This window comes from Idiotropiscis lumnitzeri, chromosome 10 (genome assembly GCF_059441095.1).
Source record: "Idiotropiscis lumnitzeri isolate Australia: NSW breed Sydney's pygmy pipehorse chromosome 10, RoL_Ilum_1.0, whole genome shotgun sequence".
In the NCBI taxonomy this organism is placed as follows: Eukaryota; Metazoa; Chordata; class Actinopteri; order Syngnathiformes; family Syngnathidae; genus Idiotropiscis; species Idiotropiscis lumnitzeri.
Genome location: NC_142400.1, coordinates 5,523,854 through 5,539,464, shown reverse-complemented (window position 1 = coordinate 5,539,464; position 15,611 = coordinate 5,523,854). Strand labels below are relative to the sequence as shown.

The window sequence follows — 15,611 nt, the reverse complement described above, 5'->3', positions numbered from 1 at the left end:
TAATACTTAAGTAATCAAATCCCAGAATGTGTTATAGAGGATTTCAGAGAACTAAGACTTGCTTAATCTATTTTTTTTTTTCATTCCACTCGTCACATTGCTCCTCTCACCTCATCAGTACGGCACTTATATTAGTCTTTCTATACAAAGAAGGACTAGTTCACCATTCAGACTGTTGCTTGAAAGGTTCAAGCGCCGCAACTTCGATGCGTAATTATGCTTAGCATTAAGCTAGCGTCTGCTAGCTAAAGGCGAAGCTCACTGCCACAAGAGGGCGCTCTCAATTCCATTCTTCTCACCATGAGGATGCACTCCCAGGCCATCCAGCGTATGGGCAGCACGGCTCGGCCTTGGATCCTGTAGTAGTCGCCGGCGTACAGATTCCTGCTCATGCCGAAGTCGGCGATCTTGATGTGGCGCTCTCCGCTGGGGTCGTCGTCGTCGGCGTCGCCCCTCTCGCCGCCCACCAGGCAGTTGCGCGTAGCCAAGTCGCGGTGCACAAAGTTGAGCGAGGAGAGGAACTTCATTCCTGACGCGATCTGGCTGGCCATGGAAATGAGGGCCGGGTAGCTGGCGGTAAAAGTCGAACTTATGACTTGTTTGGGAGGATTTTGTAACGTTGACGTTTAAAAAACGCTTAAAAAAAAGAATAAAACGCTAAGGCATAGGTGTCAAACTCTGGCAGGCGGGCCAAATTTGGCTCACAGTGTCATTATATTTGGCCCACGAGGCTATAGCAAATGACTACTCTTCAGTTTTACATTCTGTATAATAGTAACGTTCAAAATCTTCATTTGAAAAACTAAATATTGTATTATATTAATAAAAACCACTTATAATAAAAATTTTCAATCAGCATTTACATTGTTTTTAAAAAAATTAACTGAATGAATCTAATATTGGTTACATATTAATGTATTGCTTATGTTGGTGGGGAAAAACACAAGTGAAAAAGTATTAAGGGAAAATGGATTCTTTTTTAAAAACCTGATGGTGGGCGTGGCGTGCGAAGGGCCGCTCTTGTCCAGCAGCACTCGGTGGGACAGGTACTGGTTGAGGTCGCCGCATTCCATGTACTCCGTGACCATGCAGAGCGGGTCGCTGCTCACGCACACGCCAAGCAGACGGATGATGTTGGGGTCCTTCAGCCGGGAGAGGATCTTCACCTCCTTCAGGAAGTCATTCCTAACAAGCAGGACGAAACGGAAATGCTTTGACCAACGACTGGAGGAGAGGCGCCTTTCAAAAGAAAAGGGAACTTTTTTTGTAATCTATTTTTTAATCATGTTATCAGAGTGTGCTGTTGAATATATTTAGCGGAAACACCTTTTGAAGAATATTTACTAGAAAATGTTATCATTTTGCTGCGCCTTCTGATGTGCATGCCTTGGCCACCAGGGGGCAGTATAACGCAGACATTCAGTTAGACAGACACAGGAGACACTTAAAAAGCTAACATAGATTGAATTGAAATCCGACTCAAATGAAAGACGCCAACCTGGCATTTTTGGAAGCATCGGGCCGCAGTATCTTGACAGCTACCAGCAGAGGGCGACCTTTCCTCACGTTGAAGGGGAACTCCAGGTTGGGCAGGTCCTGAGGGTTTTCGATCTCGCACAGGTGCACCTTTCGTGAGAACAATGAAGACACTGTTTAACCACCGGTTGCTACAATTCACTTGCACATTTCGCAGATTCGGACAAAATAAGTTGAAAGTGACGGGGAGACGCTACTAAGCACGGCAAACGTCAGATACTTGAAGACTTTTACTCAAGTAATATTCTAAATGGTGACTAACTTACACTATTTCAAGACTTTTCTTCTAGCATGACTTTTAGGATTAAAATCTTTATTTCATACAAGACCAGAAGGCACCATATGCAGCACTGGAGTCAAACCTAAGGTATGGGGGCCAGTTGTAGCCTGTCACATAATTTGGTGGCCCACTAAAGCAAACTGTGTTTTATTTATGGCTAAATGGATTTGTTCGCTTTATTGTGAAAGATTATTTTTCCTCGCCTTTAAAAAAATACAAAGCATTTTTTCAAATAATATTTCTTGATTGATATGTAATATAGACACCGGTACTTAATTTTTCATGACTTCCAATTTTCAAATTACACGACAGCAGAGCTTCTCAATCATTTTCTGTAATTCACATTTTGTAAGCAATTTGGGACAAAATATAAATCATTTTATATTTTATTAATTATGTACATTTTTTTCAGTTATTTGTCTGATCAATCAGCTATCGGAATGTTATTTTTGGCAAAGTCAATCTCAGTTTTAGAGCCCCTTAAAAGTCTACAACGGAAGAGCTTTACCTCTCCAAACTGTCCTTCCCCGAGCTTCTCCTTGAAGACGAGACACTGGCGCTGCAGCTCAGGCAAGGGCCCGGCGTCGGTGCCCGGGCTGGACGAGGCCAGGGCGGGCACGGCGTACGTGTTGTTACCGCTGACACCCTGCAGGCTCACGATGTCGGCCTCGGCGTAGTGCGGCACGCTAGGAGGCAGCGGCGGAGACACGGGAGGCGACAGGGCCGGGTACGGCGGTGAGCCCGGGTAGGGAGGAGGCTCATCCTGCACCGGGGGGAATCCTTTCTCCGGGGCCGAGTCCAAGCCGCACGCTGGGAAAGAGGCACACGTTGAGGTTGAAATGCGAAGGAAGTGAGTGGATGAGACATGTTGGCAGCTGTTCCACCATGGAGACACAAGATGGTGACACGTTTGGGAAAAGAAAGAATGTGTGGATACCAAGCGAAACAGACGACCACGATGAAAACCACTTTAGGCGTGGGAAAAGGAGAGTGACACAGAGCGAATGTTGGTCTTTAGTCTTTAGTGGGCTAGCTTCCAGCTCACCTGCGACCCGGAGAAACACCTCGCATCAGTTTTCCCCTCCGTTTACTCTTCAGTAACAAGTCGCGCCCCTAGATGGCAGCGCGTTCCTTTGGAGTTGGGACGAAACTGCAGCAGTAATCACTAATCATTTATTTGAGGAAGAAATTATACACTTTTTTTTTCAAAAATCTTATCATAGTAATCCTTCCAGGGAAATTGAGCTCACACACGACTTAATACATATGTGGCACACCGCACATTGTAGGAATGCACAAAGAAGTCACGGATTTTGAGGGGAATTTATCCTCCATTAGCTGCTGGAAAATTTATCTGTATTTATTTTGGTATTGTTGTATTTTCGGATAGAAGGAGGAAGGTTGAAACAGTTATTTGAGAATTGTAGTTCATTTTCTAAAAAAAAATTATTATTTTTTACAAGTCAACAACAAATACGCCGTTTAAAAAAATAAAACTACTAAAATGATTTATTTAAAATTATTTTTAAAAAAAATCTAAATAAAATATAAAAAAATAATAAATCCCAAATTATTATAACCGTGCTCCGTATAAGTTTGTTTTATACTGCCCCTAAAGGGCAAGGAGCAAAAAAAAAACAAAACAAAAAAAAAAGCAAAAACCTTCTCACTCTTCTCCAAATAATAATTTTTTCAGCCTCGAATAATAACTAACTACCGCGGACCGGTAGCGGGCCGTCACCCTGTGGTTGCGCACCACTGCTCTACATTGCATTCAATTATGACATTGTTTTTTTTCCCCAGCTCTGCTGCATCTAATAAACACAAAATCCTGCCAGACAAGTGACGGATTAGCAGGATATTGAGCGCTTCATGAGAAGAAGGTTACAGAAGGGATCTGACTCAGAATGTCAGAATGCGTTTTTACTAAAAAAGGAAAAAATCCCAAAAATAAACAACCCACTACACAAAGCAAGAGTTAAAAGGGGAGTGAAGTCAGACGCATGCATGTCAAGAAGAAAACTACGGACTCCACTACAATGCAGCCAACCCGACAGTTCTACGGCGATTGAAGTAAAGGGAGACCCCCCCCAAACTCCCCGCGCCCCCCCCCCTACCAGCCCCCAACTTTTTGGCTGCCAGTCCGAGGTGTCTTACCATGAGGCACATTGAGACTCTTTTCCTGAGCCTGACAGGTGCTGGGCCTCGAGCCTTTCCTGTGATCTGACAGGAGCAGGTGATAGGCCGGGTTGTTTAACAGCAAGGCTGGGAGAGCACAAACGCACACGATACACACACACACACACACGACACAACACAATACACACCAGGACGAGGTGGGCCACGGCATAGAGTAGACAGAACAACACAAAATAAGGTTCTGTTAGCATGTGGTGATCGATAAAACAAGAGGAATGGGATGCAAGTGGCGCACACGGCAAGCACGGGCAACAAGGCGGGTTCACACAAAACAACACAATTGAGTCAAATCAGGGTTTTCAGTCGAGTTATTTCAAAGCGGAGGCGCCTCACGGAGACGGCATGCCAACCTCCTGCGGTGCGTGGCAACTGCGAGTGTGCCCCACTCTTTTCCCTCAGTTTTCTTTTTTTTTTTTGTCTCCCCCCGGAACAAACGCTGCTTTGTGCCCCTCCGAGCAGTGCATCCTCACACAGGCGTTCTTCCATGTGGCTTACTTGTGCATACTGTGCGCAAACACTTCACAGTAGGAATTAAAAAAAAAAAAAAAAGGTTAACTTTGTATGTTCCTGGGGCAAAAGTATTGGGACACACCTCATATTAAGTCATCAAGGACATTTGGGACGAACAGATTATTCTAAATCAAGAGAATTTATGATTTATTTTCACTTTCAGCTGTTTATTAAACAGGACAAAGTGTCAATAACAAAAACACAAAATGAATACACTCTCAAGGAGCTGCTGCTGCAGACCACAACTCACAACCACACGCTCACACTGAAATAACTGACGAATTGGACTCCCAGCTCCTGAAGTCATTCACTACCAGCTGAGTGTGTGGGTGTGCATGCATGTGGGGGTGTGTGTGTGTGTGTGTGTGTGTGGGACCCACCCGTGCTGTCTCGGTGGTCCCGCGGGTGCAGCAAGGCGCTGGGCTCCTGGTACTCGCTTTCGGCCTCCCGCTCGGGGTCGTCGGGGTAGGTGTGTATGCGCTGGTAGCGGCTGGAGTAGCTGTGCGTGTTGTTGATGACCACGTTGTCCGAGGGAACCGACAGATGCACGCGCAGCTCGTCGCCCGACAGGCCGCCCTGAGCCTGCGCAAACGGGATGTATTCTCATGTCATCGTTTGAATGACCGCACGAAAGCTGCAAAGTCAATTCGCCTGTTTGGATACTTTGAGTGAAGTCATTTTTTTATTTGCTGAAAAACTCATGAAATGTTAAAGTGGTGCTTTGGCGCCGTCACATGGTTTCTTGGGGTTAGACTTTCTTTTTTTTTTAAATTTCATTTTGACTTTTGTTTTTAGAAAAACAGGTACATGTAATTAGTTGCATCTCAGTAAATCCACTATATTAAAAAAACCAAAACTAATATTAAAACTAATCAAAACTAAATTAAAATAGAGCATTAAAAAATAAAATAAATGCTCTAAAAATTCATAAAAACTAACTGAATTAAAAAAGAAAAAAAAATAACCATAAGGAAAAATTTATAAATCTGGTACAGAACTCCCAAAATGAGTAAATGAGGCGAAATTTCACAATATTGAGCTAAACAACTCCAGGACATTTAGTTTGCGACGTTGTATATTCTCAACACCGATTGGTTGTCGTGACGGTTGGAAAATTTCAACAAAATCGGTGTAAAACCCGAAATGTTCTCCCGACCTGCATCGTATCCTTCACGAAAATTCGCAAAATCACACCTTTGCGCTGACCGTATATCCAACTAAATTTGCGCGCATCATTCCGCAGTCGCTTTTAACCTCACCTTCCCCAGTAACTTCTTCCAGTACTGCCTCCACAGGATGACGGCGATCACGGCCAGCAGCAGCAGGATGATGCCCACCAGGCAGCCAATCAGGATGGCCGTGTTGTTGCTGCTGTCGTCCTTGGCCACGGGAAGCCCCGCCCTCGGAGACACGGCGGCAAACCCGGAACCTGCTGAGGGAGGGGGAGAGCGAGCGGGTGAGCTGACCTCCATTTGGGATGGTTAACATTTCCAAAAGCGGGCGCACACACACACACACACGCTGTCAGCTAATACTTGATAGGGAGTGAGTGATTCATAACACAATGGCCTCCTCTTGGAGAAAAGAATGTGAAAAGTACGCGGCTCCTTTTGTACACACAATGTATCAAATCGGAGGTCATTTAATCCCCTCTGAAGGTCATAGGAGGCATGCAGGTATGCCAGAATAAACACCAGTGCAAAGACAGACAAGACATCCATTTACCAACACACACACACACACACACACGCCCGCACGCACACACACAAAATCAGTCTGTCAGCACAATCGTGGTTAATAAATCCTCAAACTCATTTTCTCCCCCAACTTGGGAACAAAGCATGCCACAGAGAAAACTTCCAGTTTAGTTTTGAGACTTTTTCAGAGTACAAATCACCCCTAGAACATGCTGGAGTAAATACATTTTTGTTATTGTCCAAAAACATGTCGTGCGTTAGTGTTTTTCCTGTATACATTGGAAGCTCCAAAATCGGAATAAAACCATCTTTTAAGAGAGTAAGTTTGCTTTGGTAATAAATAAATACATAAATGAATGAATGAATGAATGAATAAATAAATGAATGAATGAATAAATAAATAAATAAAATAAAATATCGATGTCCCGATATTTACTATCGGTTCAAATTTCCAAAATCGATTCACACAATTCAATTCTACATCAAATGGATGGAATGCGTTCCGACTTTAGAGGTTCCGTTGCAATTAATGCTCGCCGCCACTTAATTAAGAGGGGAGGAGGCAGGTGAACAGGGTTTCGCTGGCAAGCGCCCTGGGTTCATCCTCCCGTTGTCTCACCTGACAGCGTCCAATTAGCAGAGGTGTCCATCATGAAGGTGGAGCTGGCGGTGGGAGGAGGCGCTGGAGGAGGAGGAGGAGGAGGAGGAGATGGACAAAGGAGGTGGGTGTGAATGAGCAGAGGTGGTGAAGGAGAAGCGAGAGAATGACGGGGGATGAAGACTGCCGGAGTAGCTCAAAAGCAGATTCAGATTCCTGACGCCAATATTTCCCCTGATGGCCATAACAGAGGTAGGACGATTTCTACGATGTTGGGACGCAGGTGGAAAGTTTAACATTCAACAGGTAGGATCAAAGTGGCCCTGAGGATTTGGACAAATAATTAAAAAAAACTTCCTATTTCATATTCGATTAATCGCCGATTAATCGACGCACTGCACACTTTCTGTAGGGTGAGTGAGTACACATTTTGAGCAGCTCACAATGTCTTTTCAGATTTAGAGTCGAGTTGACTCACAGCATCCTAGTGAACAATGCAATTGAGTTTGACATCGAGATAAAAGAAGGGTGGCGGAGGTGGAGGAGTGAAGCATGATGGGTAATGACGAGCCGGCAGAGGAGGACGAGGATGCAGAGAGCGGGAGCGTGACGAGCCGGACTCACCGGACGTGGCGGAGTCGGTGGCGTTGGAGGCGCCGCGGCTCGGCGCGGGAGAAGATGACGCGTGCTTGACGGGCGGCAATGAGCTGGTGGTGGGAGTCTTGCGACCGTTCGTCTGTGTCATGTCATTTTCAGAAGTATCTGCGGGGGAGGAACGAGAGAAAGTGAGCGAGAGAGTTTTCAGAAAAATCCATGTTCATGCTTCACCTCATTAAGGTATTGGATGATTTTTAAAAATTTTTTTTAATGTTAATTAATTAATGTATTAAGTCAGTTAAGAGCGTTTGATTTTTTCATTTTCATTTATATTTATTTATTTTTTTACACTCACTAAACATGAAGAGGAAATTAAATTGACATCGAAAAGGCACGGAAATTATTTCAAATATCAATTGCGCGGGCAAATTATTTTTTTTTTTACAGATAATGATGAGCATGACGCTTGCTAACAAAACGTTCAAATATTATCACCGATGTGATAATATATGTGACAAAAGATGATTAGTTTGACGTTATTTTAATTTGCGTTAGTTTGACTTAGCTCACAATTAACCCGCTGTGGGACGAATCAAGGTTATCTTATATTTTTATTTTATTTTGTTGTATTATTGAATTGAATTTTTTTTGTACAGTCCATTATGGGGTAAGAGGTTTTATTTTATTTTAGTATAGCCTGCACAGCTAATCAAGATTTTGCAAGGTGACAGTTGGAGTCTGGCACAAACTGATTCACTTGACATGAATTCCAATAGGGAAATTTTTTTTACGATAAACTGGGAAGTCAATCAGCGTTATGAAACAAATTGTATTGCAGCTACAGTACATGAAAGGCAAAAAAAAAAAAATAAAATAAAAAAAATAGGCAAAGTGAATGGTAAAGTTCTCCCGTTGGATCTCATTAGTATGTGCAGTTGCAGTTTGTAAAATCAAGTGCGCCGGGTAGCTCAAGTTGTCAGGTCAAAGTTTCGTTTATTGCTTGCATTATTTATTCGCCGGACAGGAGTTTGGAGTTTTCTTTTGGCTTCTCGGGTCAGGTGCGATTATGGTGTACTTTGCAATGACAGATGCCCTTTTTTTTTTCCTCTCCGGTTTTCGGGAGGGGGGGGACAGTTTAATGTTCTGAGCAGCACGACGACTCCAATTTCGCAGATCTTATCGTTCGCTTCCATTTGTGTGCAGCCGGAGTCTGCTCCGGTCAATAAACAGAAAAGAGCACATAATGTGCGGATAGACCGAGTCATATTAAAATATTAAAGAGGAAACAATTCCCACCTTGGCTATGATGAAACCGATCGAGCCACCCCCCCCCCAAAAAAAAAAAATAATAATAAAATTGATAAACAAGTACCCAGTGTACTTGGCGAGCCGTGACATTGCCTGGATATAAATAAGCTTCCCTCAACTTTTCTTCCCACGCTGCGATGCGGCGCACATAAAAACGCGAGCGTGATAACGCATAACAATGGAAAAAAAAAAAAAAAAAACGCAGCAAGGGGACAAAACGACCAAAATTTGGATGTCGCACTTCCTCGACCTAGGAAAAAGCGGATTTAAGCACCAGGAAAGCGATAAGCACCAATGTTAAAAAAATAAACTTGTGATGATAACCATAGAAGTGAAAATGAAATTGGTCATGAATTATGGATTAATCATTATGATAATGGATTCATCAATTCCGAATGGTGGTCGTTTACCCGAGCGGAAGGATATCTCGCTGAGGAGCAGCCACGTGTCGGTGAAGTAGAAGCTGCATCGCAGGATGTGAGCGAGGCGTCCGTCCAGAGGCAGGGAGAGCGTGCGGGACGACGGGTCCTTGAGGTCGTCCAGCGGGACGGCCAGCGCCAGGGGCGGAGACGACCACGGCTGCAGCAGGCCCGCCTTGAAGACGCACTCCACCTTGTTGAACACGCGCACGCCCTGAGTGTGACGGTTGTTGCTGTGCACCTGCGCAGACGAGGAGACTTGTTCGTTAACTCCGGAAGTTGTCTTTAGATGGACTTTGGTTGACGGTCAATGGTGTGTCCAGCTTTGGGGAAGAACAGCGTCGTTAAGTCCATGTTTTACATTCCAGAAGTGGCAAAAGTACTCAAGTAAAGCTAAAAAGTTTAACTTTTCCATTGACAAACTGTGGGTTTTTATGAACCTTAATATTGTCACCATGGTAACGCAACAGACACCGCAGCACAACTAGAACGCGGATGAACGAGCAGAATGAAATTGGGGTATTTTGTAGATATTATAATAAAGGTGAAGGTGACAAAAAAAAAACCATTAGCAGCGTCCACGTGAAATGTGTCAAAATTTGGCGCCGCAGAACATGTGCATGAACATGCGACCTGAGACAATTAGCATGTGACATGCAGTTTTTAAAATCTAATATTTTACAGCCTTGAATAATCAGTAAACCGGAAGGACTGCAAGTGGTTTTTCTTTTCTTTTCTTTCATCTGTGTGGCCCGAAAGTGGGTGGTTTGGTGGTAGGGGACGACTGTTGTACACTTCAGATCTTCAAGAAAAAATATATACTGTAAATAAAAAAATAAAATAAAATAAAGTAATAAAAAAAAGCCAAAAAGTCAAAACAGGTTGGATGCACATTTGGTTGTCTTTTATGTTTAAATACTGTGAATTTTATTTATATTTAGTTTAATGTTTTTCTATTTTTTTTTAAAATTTAATATCATATAACCACTTATTACGCACGCCTAAGTTAGCAGAACAGTGTATGTACATTCAATGAAGAATATATATATATAAAAAAAACATTTTAACAAACTCACGAACAGCCGAATAAAAAAAATGGATCTTTGACGTCTTGAGCCGTCAATGGTACTAAATGAGTTAAGAGATTTATGGTCCATGCGCAAATGTTTGCCCACTTGTAATGAGACTTCAGCGTTTCATTAGTCTGCTGAGTGATCCTAATGCCAGCACCAAAAGGCACTTTATGGAGTTATCGACCCACTGCTTCACATCTTTTTACACTTGCGAGTCAGCCAATTTGACTTTTCTACTCCCTCCTCATTCCTCACTGGGGTTGAGATTGCGTTTAAAAACTTCTTTTTATGAACCTGACAGTTTGACCCAGGAATTATTTTTAATTCATCCAATTGATATTTTTTTTGCGATGGAAATATTCATCGTGCGGCGCTCACTGCCGATAACACACGACGTGCCGTCGCGGCTGCGAAACGATGAAATGAACGAGAGCGGTGCAAGGCATCCCGCGTTAGTAACCGGTGACGAAACGCAGGCGGCGGAGGTGACGCGTTGTTAACCTGGCACTTCATCGTGAGCCCGTCACCTGTAAGTGGATCCACATGTGAGGCCAACATCTGCGCCGCATGTTGCGATCCCTGCCAGCCATTCTTTCTGCACGTGCGCGTGCACCAGCCAAGGTCGCACCGGTTGCTTTTAATAAAATCCCAACGGACACAAACTCGAGCTTCATGAAGCCCACTCACCCCCGAGGGGGGAGAAAAAAAAAAAAAAAAAAAAAGCAAAACATTATGTTCAAGGAAGTGCAGGTTAAGGCACGCGGAAGGTCACGCTCGGCTGTGTGAGAAGTGAACAGGCGCATGTTAAGTAACTTTGCAAGAATGGAGCTCGCGTTCCCACTCCTGACAAATCCACGGCGTCACGTCAGCTGAGGTTAGTTTTGGAAAGCCCCCCTGGTGAAAATCCTGGAAACAGCCTGAGCCCAAAAAAAAACAAAAACAAAGAAAACAGATTGACAGTAAAACACCAAGGGAGCATTAGAAGAAAAAAGGTGGTGCGCCAAAAACAATACGGGTACAATTTAAGGATTTAGGACAACAACACGGTGGGCGTGCGGTGAATGAGGAACATAATGGGACAGTATAAAAAAAAAATAAATAAATAAAAATGATACTTGTCAGCAATTTGTTTAGATTAATTCAAGCTATTTTTCAACACCTTCAACTTGTTATTAATGCGTAATAACAGACAACATTGGGACTGAGTCAAAAAAAAAAAAAAAAAGGATTCTAATCGGCCATAGATGGTTTCTCTCCGACAGCGACGATATGCTTAAAATTTGCCGTCCTAATTTCTCACGCCCATGGAAAAAACAAAACAAAACAAAACAAAACAAAAAAAAAGAATCTGTCCAGTGTGTTGTTCACGTGTATTTTCGAGGATGTATAGATCACATGACCCGCGGGGGTGCTTCATTAGAGCCATAAATAAAGCATTAGCCTCGTCTTCTCCCGTTAGCCCGTTGTGATGCTTGACTTGGCGTAATGAGGTTATTCATTTATCAGATCAAAGCCTTCACTTAAGAGAAAAAAGAAACTAAAAAACTTTTTGTCAGCTTGCTTATCAGTGTTTAACACATGGAAAGTGTTTTGAGATTGCGTAATAACAATAATGCATATTTATAGACATTCATAAAGAAATGAAAAAAAAAAGCATTTTTATTCATGAGTACACTTTATTTATGCATCTAGTTTCTCCGGAATTCAATTGAGGTCATGCGCTCCAAAGTGGAAATGAGCTGGTGGCGCTACAAAGAACATCTGGAGACAAATCATTATTTTGAGGGCACTTGCGCCCCGAGTGGGGATGCAAGCGAATGCAGACAGGAAATTGAACGGGTGGGAAAGCAACGTGATCGCCGAGGTAGAGAATGCGCTTTCAGCGCGCGTGTTTACTCTTTGGAAATATGTCACGAAACGAACAAAGAGGTTCCAGTGGGATCGCAAAAATCCCATTCGAGTATTGAAAAAAAAAAAAAAAAAAGATTTAAGATGTAATCTTTGACGTTTCAGATGGCGGATGCCTCGGAAAGATATTTTGCAAAACGTCCAAGTGTAAATAAGCATTTCCTCTGCACCGGGTGCTTTGGGAGTGTGAAAATGGAGGCAAACTGAATTCCCCCTCTGGAGGGATAATTAGCGGATTCAACTTCATTTTTCATCTTTCAAGACAAAGCCAGCTCAATACTTGCTCGCTGCTATGCGACATTCCACAAAATGGGGGCATTTACTTCTTTCGGACACAAAATATGATACATTTTGATTAATACGAGCACATTATTATTGCAAATCTCAGCTGAAGGTTACCACTAAACAACCACTTAGCCTCCGCTAGCTTAATGCTAACATACACCACCAAGCTAACAATTAGCATCGTGTTTTTAGCCTTTAAGAAACCGATATCTGAACAGGGCGGCAATACTAGTAGACTAGCGATATAACAAAACGCACATGCGTATCTTCTTTATCCTCGGCAAACGCCTCATATTACTGCCGTACTGAGGAGCTGAGAGGAGCTGAGCCTTCAGTACAGCATATCCATGTGTGTCTTACACGGCCCCCAGGTGGCCAAGAGGTGCACACCAGAAAGTGTGACCATTTTTTTTAAATAATATAATGACGCTATGTTGATATAAAATATAAAATTCTCATGAAAAACGCGCACGCACACACACAACTACACAGCTAGATGCTGCTGTGGCGCTGCCTACCTGCATGACGCGGAGCACGCGAGGCTTCTCGAAGTGGAACTCGATGTCCACGCTGGGCTTCCCGAGAGCGTCTCTGTTCCAGCCCAGGTAGTCGTAGCCGGGCCACACCCGCAGTTCTTTGCTTTCCAGGAAGTTGTCTCCTCCCAGGACGCCGTCGCACAGCTGACCCAGGCCGCCAAACTGCACCCTGCGCCAACACGTTGGGAAATCACGTCAGAGGAGGCGCAATGAATGGACAGGAGAGGGCGGGGCTAGTTGTGGATTTGATCAATTAATTCATTTGCCGCCAGCACAGGTTAATTGGCTTTTTGACGTCTATAGCCGTCAATGGCAGTGAACAGGTTTGAGCGCGTATGCCAAGAAATGATCATGTTCTACCGTTTTATTTAATTTTGAAGGCTTTTGTTGACCAGATGTTTGATTGGCATTACTCACACTCGCACAATTTCCCCCGGCCCACCTGCCAACACACACACACACACACACACACACACACCCACACACACACACACCCCCACACACGCAGGCGCACACAAAATCAATTTCTCCAGAATCCATCATCCAATTCAAATTGTCTTGGTGCATTGTACTCAGATTTTAGTGTCTCAGAATTTTGACAAGCTCGTTTATGGGACATCTTGTCATATTACGAGTAACGCTGTTTGTTCAATTTTTGATGCAGTTGATCCTGGTGGGGGAGGAAAAAAAAATAAATAACAGCGGACAAATGGGAAAAAAATGAAAGAAGAATGAATTTTGAATAATGTCATTTGCAAAAAAACAAAACAAATAAAACAAAAACAACAAAAAAACAAAAAAACAGTAAAACCCTTTTTTTTTTTTTTTTAAATTTTTTTATTATTTTGTATTTTTTTTTTCCACACAAACACAGCAAGGTCACACAGCCTCTCCCGTCTCCCGTGAACACACATCTGCGCCAGAATCCGTCTGGATCGCATCAAAAGGTGTAAGCTTACTCATAAGCAAAACATTTTGGGCCCATTAACCGCACAGCTCGAGCGAGCGTGACCCTGCCACCAATCCTGATGCGGCCCGTCTCGCGGCTTGCCAAAATATTATGGCCAGGAAACGCGCCTCCAAACCCCTCAGCAACTACAATAACACTGCGGGTCCCCTTTCCTCCGTCTTTGGGAAACACTTGCTCCAGCTTGACGCTTTTCTTACATTTTTTATTTTATTTATTTTTATTTTTTTTGCAGCCAGTGCATTCGGCGACGAGTACTCACCCTTTCTCCGCGCTGCCATCGTAGGTGGAGTCGTTCAGGTAGACGGGCAAACCCGACAGATTCATGACGTGGCCCACCGGAGCCGTATAAGCCTTTAAGCCGTCTAAGAGAAGCGACAAGAGAAGAGAAGAAGTTGACGGCGAGCGTTCGTCGCAGTGCACGCGGCGGCGCGTTCAGGTCCGACAGAACCGATTTCGGCGCAATCAGCGAATGAGGACGGTGAGCGCTGGTTTCAAACTAGGCAAACAAACCAAAGGTTCCGTTACTCGGAGGGGCAAGCAGCCTTTTAACGGAGGAGTTAATCAGGCTGCGCGGACGTCAGCAGCAACGGAATAAACGATTCCAGAAAATGTGGGGGGGGGGGGGGGGGGGGGCGTAAATAAAAATGGCTCATGTGGGGGAACTGACATATTCGCTCTCTCGAACTTTACACGGTTTGGACCATGATGGGTTATTGAACAGTCGCACGTAATTGACTAAGAAAAAAAATAAATAAATAAAATTTTTTATTTTTTTTTTTTAAATTCCAGAAAACAAAAACAATCTATCAAAAAAGCAGAATTGCCCTAAAAGCAGAGCCTACGAAAATTAAAGCTGCGCTGGCCTAAAACAAATGAACGACTCTATAATTTTCTATTTAGATTTAGATTTAGATTTGTGAACTGTAAACAAACATTTCTCATGACGCATTTTTGTGCCATTTCGGAATCGGCCGGTTCCTCGCCGTCCTTTTCTCTGCCGCGTATGACTTTCCCCCAAATAGCGAGCCGACAAATTCAGCCAATCACCAAGCAGCTACTCAGTAAATTGCAGGATTTTGATCAAGGATGTGCCTCCTCGCTGTACAATCCACATTTCAGTTTTTAACATCCGACTGCATGCTTCGTTACTTTCACAAGAGAAGGTAACGAAAATACGAAGTGACTCAACAATTTTAGCAACATACTTAACTCATTCAATACCAGCCGAGTTAAAAAAATAAATAAATAAATAAAAATAAAAATAAAAAAAGGGATCTTTGACGTCTTTAGCCGTCAATGGTAGTAAATGAGTTAAACAAACCCACTCTGTGCTGATTGCGGCCATATTACGACTATAAATAAACTTTCCAGCTCCAGACGATCAGAAGTGACCCCAAACAAACCCCACTCAGGCCGAGCTGATTGAGGAAAAAAAAAAAAAAAAAGAAAAAAAAAGCGGCCATATTAAGCGCGTAAAATGGGCTAATCTCCAACGCCAGACAATCAGAAGTGACCCGGCTCACACTGCATTTGGGAGCAAACTTTAATGAGACGTTCTCCCCAAAGACAAGAGCGGGGGGGGGGGCAGCGCTGATCTAGAGGCGGCGGCGTGACGAACGAGGGAGCGGCGGTCGTGACTGCAGAGAGGGAGAGCGCTCATAAATACAGTGAGTGCTCGGAGGGGGGGGGGAATCG

General features: G+C 43.5%; 1 protein-coding gene across 7 annotated transcripts in view; it reads right to left on the bottom strand.

The window, feature by feature from the left end:
• The window catches only part of ddr1 (discoidin domain receptor tyrosine kinase 1), a 48,219-nt gene that overhangs the window by 3,127 nt on the left and 29,481 nt on the right, over positions 1–15,611 (bottom strand). For 2 of the 7 annotated variants that reach the window (XM_088306036.1, XM_088306035.1), the window contains 12 exons: positions 14,176–14,278; positions 12,929–13,115; positions 9,136–9,385; positions 7,445–7,582; positions 6,842–6,904; positions 5,785–5,957; positions 4,906–5,107; positions 3,974–4,081; positions 2,325–2,626; positions 1,499–1,626; positions 988–1,185; positions 300–570 (listed from right to left, as the gene is read on the bottom strand). In XM_088306036.1, coding sequence (XP_088162162.1) covers positions 300–570; positions 988–1,185; positions 1,499–1,626; positions 2,325–2,626; positions 3,974–4,081; positions 4,906–5,107; positions 5,785–5,957; positions 6,842–6,904; positions 7,445–7,582; positions 9,136–9,385; positions 12,929–13,115; positions 14,176–14,278 — 2,123 coding nt within the window. The remainder of the gene's footprint in view (positions 1–299; positions 571–987; positions 1,186–1,498; positions 1,627–2,324; positions 2,627–3,973; positions 4,082–4,905; positions 5,108–5,784; positions 5,958–6,841; positions 6,905–7,444; positions 7,583–9,135; positions 9,386–12,928; positions 13,116–14,175; positions 14,279–15,611) is intronic. The other 5 variants (XM_088306038.1, XM_088306037.1, XM_088306041.1 and 2 more) reach the window with 5 other exon arrangements.